This window comes from Sphaeramia orbicularis, chromosome 3, assembly GCF_902148855.1.
Source record: "Sphaeramia orbicularis chromosome 3, fSphaOr1.1, whole genome shotgun sequence".
Taxonomy (NCBI): Eukaryota; Metazoa; Chordata; class Actinopteri; order Kurtiformes; family Apogonidae; genus Sphaeramia; species Sphaeramia orbicularis.
Window position 1 is genome coordinate 7,461,122 of NC_043959.1, and position 11,941 is coordinate 7,473,062.

Below are 11,941 nucleotides of genomic sequence, written 5' to 3' on the forward strand. Positions count from 1 at the left end.
TGGTAACTACGGAGCCTCGGAACGTCCAAATGGGTCATATCTGATGACCATGAAAAGATGACAAACTGTATTCTACATCAATTATTTACATGTATTGATAGGATTAGTGGATCAACAGGTATTAAAGAGCTTAGATCAGTAGATGGTTTTGGTTGATGGTGTGTTTGGGTCTTTATGGGTTAATAAATCCATCTATTATGAAATAAAGAATGAAGACTAGGAGCTTGTATTTAATCATTTATTACTAAAAAAAGTGTTGTGTACAAAGCTGACAGGTTTCATGTGTGTGATGTTGAACAGTCCTTTAGATGGATGAGCTGATGTTCTGGTCCTCTGATGATCCAATGTTCTGGTGATCTGATGTTCTGATGATCCAGTGTTCTGGTGATCTGATGTTCTGATGATCCAGTGTTCTGGTGATCTGATGTTCTGATGTTCTGATGAGCTGAAGGGGGTTCTCAGTTGAAGCGGACCCTGCGCATGGAGCCCACGGTGCTGTTCTGACTGCCCCAGTCAGAGAAGTTGCTGTAATCCTTCTTCTCCAGGATGTAATGAGGCCCTCTGTAGTTGGGCTCCTGATACACCACCCAGCTGCATAAAGCACAACAGACCGTTAACTTTGGCCTTTTATTTCTCATCAATAACCCTTTTGTACAAGCACACAAAATGTCAATCTGAAGTCGTAAGTCTGACACAGACCCCTCCCAATTTAGTTGATTAGATCTTAGGATGATTTATTCAATTGTTTTAAGTTCTTTAGATGATTTATTCTATTGTTTTAAGTTCTTTAGATGATTTATTCTATTGTTTTAAGTTCTTTAGATGATTTATTCTATTGTTTTAAGTTCTTTAGATGATTTATTCTATTGTTTTAAGTTCTTTAGATGGTTTATTCTATTCTTTTATTTTCTTCAGATGTTTTGTTCTATTCTTTTATATTGTTCAGATGGCTTATTCTATTCTTTTATGTTTTTTAGATGGTTTATTCTATTCTTTTATGTTCTTTAGATGATTTAGTCTATCTTTTATGTTCTTTAGATGTTTTGTTCTATTCTTTTATGTTCTTTAGATGGTTTAGTCTATTCTTTTATATTCTTTAGATGGTTTATTCTATTCTTTTATGTTTTTTTAGATGGTTTATTCTATTCTTTTATGTTCTTTAGATGATTTAGTCTATTCTTTTATATTCTTTAGATGGTTTAGTCTATTCTTTTATGTGTTTTAGATGGTTTAGTCTATTCTTTTATATTCTTTAGATGGTTTATTCTATTCTTTCATATTCTTTAGATGGTTTAGTTTATTCATTTCTGTTCTTTAGATGTTTTGTTCTATTCTTTTATGTTCTTTAGATGGTTTAGTCTATTCTTGTATGTGTTTTAGATGGTTTAGTCTATTCTTTTATATTCTTTAGATGGTTTAGTCTATTCTTTTATGTTCTTTAGATGGTTTATTCTATTCTTTTATATTCTTTAGATGGTTTAGTTTATTCTTTTCTGTTCTTTAGATGTTTTGTTCTATTCTTTTATGTTCTTTAGATGGTTTAGTCTTCTTTTATGTTCTTTAGATGTTTTGTTCTATTCTTTTATATTCTTTAGATGGTTCATTCTATTCTTTTATGTTCTTTAGATGGTTTATTCTATTCTTTTATATTCTTTGATGGTTTAGTTTATTCTTTTCTGTTCTTTAGATGTTTTGTTCTATTCTTTTATGTTCTTTAGATGGTTTAGTCTTCTTTTATGTTCTTTAGATGTTTTGTTCTATTCTTTTATATTCTTTAGATGGTTTATTCTATTCTTTTATGTTCTTTAGATGATTTCGTCATTCTTTTATATTCTTTAGATGATCTATTCATCTGATTTCATGGGTTTTTGTTGATAGAATTGTATTATTGATTTTTATTGATTTGATGATTTTACGGGTCTATATGTCTCTTAGTTTGTCCTGTCCTTTACTGATCCTTGTTGTACGCATGTGCATTTAGGATGAATACTGTAGCTCACTCATGGGATTCCATTTACAAAATGAGGATAAAAAGGTTGAGATCTAGTCATATTCATCTCATAAACAACATAATCACATATGGGAATTGTTTAACAGATAATCATTTACTAGTCTACTTCACTGCATTCCTGTTTTTAGTGATTTAAGCCATCACTAATATGTTTTTGTCATTTTTTTGTCATATACAGATAAAAAGGACTAAATTTTTTAAGTATCTGCAGACACCCTGTGTTACAAACTACTCAAAACTGCTATTTGTAAGTAATCTTCATTAATCAAACTACATATCTCCCTAGGGCTGTGTTTGTTTTCTGTTGTTCTGTGGTTGGAGGTTTGCAAAGCTGCATCATCCCCAATAGTCTTCAAATATTCCACTTACGCTCCTCCCAGGACGCGGATGGAGGCGACTCTGTTGAGGCTGTAGCGGCTCATCAGGTTGGGGATGTCGTCCTGGATCTCCATCTTCTTACCGGAGAAACTGGCGCGCTCAAACAGCTGAGCTCTGGGAGGGTTGTTGTCCTGGAAACCATGAAAATGGTCAAATACAGTCATCAGCTGGGGAGATGCTGCAGGTCAGTGTGTGAAGGGGTGTGTTGCTATGTTGAGTATTCTCTATCATAGTGTTAACGCTGATGGTCTGATGGTTTACTGATATTGTAAAGTAGTGGCATGATTTTACTGTGATTTAGCACAACTTAAGTGAAGACAAATGAAATGAGCTGAAAAAAACCCAGTATTTTCAAACTAAAGTCAGATATTAATTTGTCAGTTGACCCTTAATTACAGTGTGTTCAAGAGTACACAAACCTATTTTTCTTTGTATGACAATTTTAGGGAAACAACAGCTGTGTTTCTACTTGCTCTGTGGTTGTTTTCCTCTAAGTCAGGGGTGTCCAACATACAGCCCGTGGGCCAAAACCAGCCCACCAAAGGGTCCAATGAGGCTGGCAGGATGAATTTGTGAAATGCAAAAATTACACTGAACATCTTAAGATATTAACAATGGATGTCATAAATCATTTCAGTTCAGACTAATACGATCTCAGGTGGATGGAGCCAGTAAAATGCTATCATAATAACCTGGAAATAATCCCAACACCAAATGTTTCTCATTGTTTTAGTGTAAAAAAGTAAAATGACATAAAAATGATTATTTTACAAACAAACCTTTCATAAAAAATATGAATAACCTGAACAACCATGAAGAACATGAAGAGTCTTAAGAGAACTAAGTGCAATTTTAACAACATTCTGGCTGTTAATAATACTAGCGGCATTGTACCTGTGGTGCCACTGTGTGTGAAAAGTGCCTATACATTATTGTAAATGGACACAGCAAGAGCAGCAATTTTGTAAAACATTGCCGTGATGTTATTTGTTCACATTATTTGGGAGTGGATATTTAAGGAATATTTTCAAGACTTAGGCAGTTTGCTTATTTCAGTACCATCAATTTATAGTATTTCATGAACGGCAGCATAACCACTTCTGAAAATGGAGTATGGTGGCAGGGATGAAGAATTCAAAGTAGAGAGAGGCTAAAATCGCCCAGCATACCTCGCAATATTTGAATACAGACATAAAATTGTGCGTAGTAGGTAGTTAAGGTAATGTTTCTTTTCATTTGGCGAGTTTGGCGGCGATCGGGCCTGTGAAGGCTAAAGAAAATCCGTATAAATGCCCTCCTGTGCTGCAACATCAATCGATCAGACAAAGAACGTGCATTATATAGTAGGACATATAACACAAATAAAAATCTGAGGCATAATACTGTTAAAATTGCACTTATTTTTCTTAAGAAATTTCAGGTTGTTCATATTATTCACAATTTTAAAGGATAGTTTGTAGATGTAAACATTTTCATCATGTAATTTAATTTATTTTTACTGTTTTTATTTTACTGGTCTGGCCCATTTGAGATCATATTGGGCTGAAGGTGGCCCCTGAATTCAAATGAGTTTGACACCCCTGCTCTAAGCAGAAGTCACTCGTTCAGTCCATCAGCTGTCGCCTAATGTGCAGTGTGCGTTTGTAAAGCCTGCGTACGTAGACCACCTGTTACCTGTTTGACAGAGCGGACAGAGGACACATGGTCGACCTGAGCACACCACCTGTCGTAGCAGTTGTACTCTCCCCTTTCAGACATGTCCCACAGGTACTGACGGCCCCGGAAGTTCTCATGCTCGTAACCAACCCATCTGTAACCGAGTACAAATACAGAGACAGAAATGAACATCTGCAACAGCGTCAAACCCTCAAACCATTCTGGACCAAAAATAGATACCATGGACCAGGTCCCACTGATGACCACCAACAAAGTGTGGTTTGCACACACATACATACATGCACACATACATACGTACATACACACATACATACATACTTACATATACAGTACATACACACATACATACACACACATACATATACACATACAAACATACACACACATACATACATACCTACATATACAGTACATACACACATACATACATACATACATACATATACATGCACACACACATACATACATACATATATACACACATACATACATACATACATATACATGCACACACACATACATACATACACACATACATACATACATATACAGTACATACACACACATACATACACACATATACAGTACATACACACATACATACACACACATACATACACACATACACACACACACACACACACACACACACATACATACCTACAAATACAATACATCTATCCATACATACACACATACATACATATAAACACACATATACACATACATACATACATACATACATACATACATACATAAGAAAAATTTACATCATGTTACAAATATCCAAAATATTTCCTGCAGAAAAATGAAAAAATAAAAATCACATGAGATTTTGTCTGAACTTGCCATAAAATCAACACTAATAAACTCACCACACACACCTGCTTTGTTAAAAACTGAATTACACAGGACTTTTTGTGAGAAAATCAGCAGCTTAAATACAGTGGAAAGATTGTGAAATAAAATCCTGTGATATATTACGTCTTTCCAGGAGATACATATATATATATATATTTGTGGATTTGTAAGACATGCTGTATTTGTTTCTAATGCATGATGTATTTTTATAAATATGTTGCGTATGTATTTGATTGGTGTGTTTTGTATTTGCAAAATCAAATGCATCAGTTTGTGATGGTTCATATTTATAACTCACACTGAAGTACAAGACATTTGTAAATCATCTTTTGTTTCTTTCTTAATATTTGGTAGCCCCGTATAATTTTTCTAGACATGTTTTCACATTCACTTTTTTAGTTCCATGATTCAGCTTATACAGAGCACCTTAAGTCTTAAATAACCCTTCCTGTGTGAACAAGATTATTATCCTACAAAGTGTGTCAAATACATACTTATTCACATGAGATAATAACTTGCGAAAACAAGATAAATACCATCCTTTGGGACTTTTGGAGCTCTTGTATTTTGGTAGTAACTGTTTCAGTGTATTAAAGTTGGTGCGTCTTCAGTCTGTTTTCTACTCTAGATTCACACTTATTTCCTGTTTGATGTCATGACAAGGATACGTTTGGAGATTTCACCCAATCTGAATGATATATTATAAAAAATATTTAATGCTCTGTTTGACTTGTGAAAAATTGAGCTGAATTTAAAAAAAAACACACAAACATCTGTTCTGACAGACAATGAGAACTCTGCAGACTCTGTGTTGTAGTGAGTGTAGTGAACTGTAGGTGGCGCTGCAGACTTACGCTCCACTCTCCACCTGCACAGAGTTACATCTCTCTGGGAAGTTCCTGTCACTGAGCCTGGAACAGTCAGAGCTCAGGTCCAGACGTCTGCCAGCGAAGTTTCGCTGCTCGAAAAGGGTCACCTGAAGAAAAACAAAACAAGAAACTGCTCAGAATTTACAAGCACCAACGTTTTAGTGCTCCAGATGGACGTTTACAACATAAATGTTACTCTTACTCAGTTGGAGAACTTTTTGGCAGGATTTTTACCTACAATGTGCCCCCCACCACTTTGATGGTTTGTTTTAATGTCTATTTATATCCACTTGTTCAGTTTTTACAGCACCTTCTCACACTTGCTACTCAGTTACATCTTGCCACATATATATAGTTTCCTTTAGAATAGAACATAGTTAGATTTCTATAAATATTCAGAGTAGATAAATATATGTCATTTAAAAGAGAAATTTAGACTTAGGACATTATTTAAAGTAAATTTTGGTGGTGTCGTCTACAGCATCTTTAGTTTTGAATGGTTCTAGTTCAGTTAAAGTTTCAGATAAACATTAAGAAAGGAACTTGTATTTAATTAATTTGATTCCTACTCCACAGACCTCTTATATTAAACTACAACTATTTAACTATTTCTTTCATATCTCTAAGAAGTTACATAAAAGTAGTGAGAGAAGTCATTTTTCTTGTGATTGACACTAAATGACCCTTCACAGGCTCTAATAAATACAGATGTTATATGTTTTAAAAATCCAACTCAACATCAGCAAACAAAGCAAAGCCCTTCACATGTCCCACGAACGCCTTTTTACACTGATGAACACAATATGACCAAGAAAAAAAATACCACACTCTAATATTTAGTCTTATTTAGGCTTAACTTTGATTATGGCAAACATTGTTTCAGTTAGCTTATGCAATGTCATAACATTTATTTCCATCCTATTTTGGACACATAACGTGAACCTGGACCTAACCAACTGAATCAACCTTAGATCTGCCCCCACAGGCTTATACCGTAGGCACTAGGCATGATGGGTAATCACTTCATTTACTTCTCTTCTCACCCTGATGAGCCCATCACTCTGAAACCGGATCAATCTGGACTCATCAGACCACATGACCTTTTCCATTGAAACACAGTCCAATCTTTATGCTTCTATCAAACTGATAGTTGTTTAAGAAGTGAGAAGCAACTGCATTAGTTAATGTATGGTAGTAATTATCCAATGGATGGATTTGACCTTTTTTGTTGAGTTAATTTTTTTTTTGGCCAGGCTGCATCCCTGTAACAGATGTTGACTGCATTTTGATGCAGATAATCTTGTTTAATGGTACAGTCGTCTCCTCTGTGATGAGGTATTTTTGTAAAAAGGTCATATCCATGTACGACTGACACTAGTGAATCATACTGTCAACACTGAGGTTCTGGGTCCACACAAATCCACTTCTGCTTCAAACCAAATCTTGAAAATAACTACCGCTGGCACTTACTTTATCATAAAAATATTTGCATTTTTCATAAGAGCATGTAGGCATGTAAATGAAAAGCAGATTTAATACTCATAGTTAAGCAGCCTATTGCCAGACTAAGCTCTGTGGTGCCATATAAATATCTTATTCATTTAAACATTAATACTAGGGTTTCTAACTGTATGATTCATCTGAAGAAAGGATTCCACATCATTATTCAACTCACCCTCCCACTGGACCCGTAGAAGGCACGTTGGAGCACAGACCCCAGCTTGCTGTAGACATAGAAGCATTATTAATGAGTCATTATAGCCCCAAAATATACCAGTATTATAAATACAGAGGTTAAACAGTTGCAGAGAAAGCAGAGTCAGTGTTGGTAGTTATATAGTGGAATTATAGAATGGTTTGCCACTACTGGACAATTTTCATCACTTTCAGTTAAAAACATCATGTGCAGTTAATTTTCTAACTTAAGTCAGATTCTTATTTTCAAGTACTTCAACGCAAACCATCAAACTGTACTTCAGATGATTTTGTGCGACTAGTGATGGAGGTGTCACAGAGAGCACAGCATGTGAAGTAGGAGGAGGGATGGTGGGATGTGGAGCCACAGGCCCACCCACCTCCACAGCTGATCGGGGGTCACTCAGTGGGCTCTGCCGGCACGGTGGCTCTCTTAACATACCTGGTTTGTTGGGCTAATCCTGAGACCTTAGTAAAGATGTTCATGTCAGCTCTGCGAGGCCACAAAAAAGCCCCTTAAATACAGCGAGTGCAGGTGAGCCGACATGTACTAGAAGGCTCAGAGTGTTTCTGTGACAGTCACCGGGGCCCTGGAGGCCATTGATATGCTAAACGCACAACCACACGCTTATGTTGTCTTCCCTCTCCACACCTGAACACATAAAAAAACACCCCCGCACATAGACAGAGCAATTGAATCAGACATGTGCATGCAAATGTCCAAACACAGGAGCTGAAACTCCACAGTGTGTGAACACTGACATGTAAATGTGCAGACACAGAGTGCAGTGCTGACAGATTTGCTTTGGCCTGTTCAGCATTTTAAACAACTATGTTCTGTAAACAATACAGCGTATGATAATGGTTGTATTCATGCTTTGTGCACGGCCAGCTCCACACACTGTATTCAGCACAGAGGTCATGACCCCGAGGGGTGCCACACTGACCGTGGAGGACTCTCCTGTGGAAATGTATGATCACCTCTATGAACACAATCGAACGATTTCAACTGAAGAGCTACATGGTTACACAGCTGTGGAGTTAACAACAATCACCTAATAATGTGGACACTTATTGTTGTTATTTTATAGGATTTTCGCACGTGTTTGATTTGGTTACTCTTGGTTAAACCAGGGCTGTCAAACTCATTTTAGTTCAGGGGCTACATACAACCCAACATGATCTTAACCGGGCTGGACTAGTAAAACAATAACATAATAAACTATAAATAATAACTTTATACAATTTTTTCCACTTTGTTTTAGTGAGAAAACAGTAAAATTACATTATGAAAATGGGAATAACATGAACAACCTGAAATGTCTTGAGAAAAATAAGTGCAATTTCAATAACATTATGCATCAGTTTATCATTTACACATGTGCATTAAAACTTACAGATCACAGTGGATCAACAAATACACCAAACCTTTAGTAACAGGTAGAAATATTGTTAAAATTGGACCTATTAATTATTCTAAGTATTGTATTCTTTTCTTATAATTCAAGTTTTTATTTGATTTTGTAATTGAGAATTTACATGTTTTACATTCACATGCACATATAACATTTTACAATGTTGTTTTTATATATTTCTTTTCTTTTCAGAAAAGAATAAATCAATCTATCTGTATAATTGTTTGTCTGTGTATATCTCCAGTGTCTTCACTTCTTGATTTTTCTCCCTTTTTTTCAAACAACAAAACATTAAAAAAAATGAATAACAATACAATAAGTATTGTATTCTTAGGACATTTCAGGTTGTTCTTATTTGTTCAGTTTATTCACTTTTTATTGCGAAAGCATAGTTTGTATGTAATATGTAATTTTACTTTTTTCATATTAAACTAGGAAGAGAATTTGTAGTTGTCATTATTTATAGGTTATTACGTTATTATTTTACTTTACATCATATTGGTCTGTATGTGGAACCTGAACTAAAATGATTTTGACCCCCTTGGCTGTTAATATCTTCAGGGTCATTTTGCACTTTGTAAATTCATCCCACAGGCTGGATAGGAACCTTTGGTGGGCCAGTTTTGGCCCACAGGCCGTATGTTTGACACCCCTGGGTTAAACCCTTTATAAATCACTATAAGCTGTGACCTTTGTGACATACTCACTGTTTGGCCTCAGATCTGGACTGAGCTTCATTAGACTCCTGCATTTCAGGGTTCCTACAGATTTCTACAAGTTAAATTTAAGACTTTTTAAGACCTTTTTAAACTACTTAGAACAAATTTAATGCCTATTTCATGGTCATACTGGCAAAAAGTTGCGACTCCTAGAATTTAGGAAAAGGAATTTATTTACTCCAATGCCTTGATTCCCACCATTCCGAGTCATTTCTCACCAGTGGCTGCAAAGTTAGTAATAATTGGTTCCTAATTTCAATATAAATGGTCAGGTTGGAACTGGGCTTTAACTCCTTAACTGTTCTTCTTCTCTCATCAATGGCTACATTTTCATTTCACAGTACAATTCTCTTTTGCATATTTTAAATCATGACAAGTTTAACATGTTGATTGATAAAGAAAGCTAAGTAACTAGTCAGATCTGAGATTGAGCTGATGATGTCATTTATAGAAATATATATTCTAGTGCTTTTTATCCCAAAAAAACAGCAGCTCCCCATTTACTTTTGCATTTACAGATAAACACTGGGGTAGAGTCCAGCATTCAACAGACAAACATTTCTCACACAAACACATCACTCCAGGCTATGGCTTTACCCTTGTTATAGTTTATATTTATTTCATTGTTTTGAAGTTGTGTTTAAGTAAGCTGAAATATGTACTTTTATTTTTATTTTGAGGTTAAGTGAATATTATTTAGGTTTTAGTGCCAGCTAGTGTACTGTAGGACTTCAGGTATTGTGAGAAAAACTTTGATTTGGAGAATCTAAAAAATGTAGAATGAAACCACGTATGAGATAAAGTGTGGTTTACACCATGGGTTACACTGGTCTACTAATAAAATGCTTCCAGAATAAAATTTTACCACGTGTGAGTCACTGATAAAGAAAAAGCAAATCAAAAATGCTGGTTGGCTGAAGTTTCCAAGATACAGTCTTGGATCAAAATGTGAAATTCAAGAATTAATGAGAGAATGGGTTTTAGTCAACAAGAATATTAGTCTCAGAGCAACCAGATCTACTTCAAACCACTGTCTGCACATTACAATCCATTCACTTTACAGGTTCTGTCGAGTGGAACATTTATAAATGTATTGTAGAAATGTACATAAACCAATGTATATATATATATATATATATATATATATATATATATATATATAAACACTTTATCATATACCTTGAAAACATCAGCAAACAAGCACTTTTGTCCTTTGTTTTCCAATTAATCTTATTAAAATACATAACATTTAGCACATTTAATATCTGAGGCAGATAATTAAAAAAAATTATAGGCCTCATATCATGCAAAGCAAATTTATTCTTGAACACCATAACCCTTTAACACTGTCTGAAAACCAAAATGAAGCTGATTTAGCCACAGTTCAATTTCTATTACTGTATTAATATACTGTGTGTTGAATAATTCACAGTAGTTTTCTATTTTATTTTTAGTAGTTTTCATTTTCCAACCTTAGTGCTCAATCCTGATTTATTGCTCACCAAGATTTTTTATTTGGCTGTTAAAATGTGGCAAATACCAAATTCCAGATAACAGGTCCTGCACTGCTTTTGTACAGGAATATGAACCAGGACTATGCACTATGAAGTGTTCACATTACATCCTTCAGTTAAGTTAGTAACTAAAAGACACAATGACAGTACTCCGGTACAAGCACAAGTTGTGTGTTCAAAACCTTTGCTTTAAGTTAAAACATGTAAATACGATTCATTGTGCAGTAAAAAGGTTCCTGTCGTTGATATAATGTTTTGGATTCATTTTACTACTGCCTTCATGTCTATTTATATTCTTCTGCTGTACATGTTAAAGGTTCATTTGGACTTCCTCCAGTGCAGAGTTACAGTGATTCTCCATTTTAAATCATGCAAAACTGGGATGAATTCTGATCTGACTGTTCAATTCACACTGATAAAGATTAGATCTGTCTGTGATTTAGGACCACATATGGAAGTGGACCATTTCAGAATTGAACAAATCAGATTCCTTGAGCTGTTGCACTGTGAAGGGGAAAAAATATCCCATATGAGTGAAAAGATCAGATTTTGGCCGCCTTTACGAATGTTTAATGCACTGGATTAAACATTTTACATCAGGGGTGTCAAACATACACGCTCATTTTAAAGGAGTGTGAAATGAATGGGCTTGGTCAATGTAACTGTTTTTAAACTTGCACAAATGATTGTTTGTCACTATCAATTGTAAGTTATTTAATTATGTGTTGATTATGTCTCGTCTTCTCAGAAACTGTGTGTCATGCTGCTTTTCTTGGCCAGGCCACTCTTGAAAAAGAGATTT

General features: G+C 35.0%; 1 protein-coding gene across 1 annotated transcript; it reads right to left on the reverse strand.

Moving 5' to 3' along the window:
• Positions 1-458: 458 nt before the first annotated feature.
• crybgx (crystallin beta gamma X) lies at positions 459-7,931 on the reverse strand. The gene is made up of 6 exons (XM_030125543.1): positions 7,771-7,931; positions 7,472-7,520; positions 5,782-5,903; positions 4,064-4,199; positions 2,381-2,520; positions 459-591 (listed from the first exon to the last, which is right to left on the reverse strand). The coding sequence occupies exons 1-6, from the start codon at positions 7,929-7,931 to the stop codon at positions 459-461; spliced, it is 741 nt and encodes a 246-aa protein (XP_029981403.1).
• Positions 7,932-11,941: the final 4,010 nt, after the last annotated feature.

Coding starts and splice junctions, on each gene's coding strand:
- crybgx (XM_030125543.1), bottom strand. CDS start 7,931: ATGTTAAGAGAGCCACCGTGCCGGCAGAGCCCACTGAGTGACCCCCGA. Junction 5,904..7,471: donor TCTACGGGTCCAGTGGGAGG/GTGAGTTGAATA, acceptor GTTTTTCTTCAG/GTGACCCTTTTCGAGCAGCG. Junction 4,200..5,781: donor GTGCAGGTGGAGAGTGGAGC/GTAAGTCTGCAG, acceptor ACTCGGTTACAG/ATGGGTTGGTTACGAGCATG.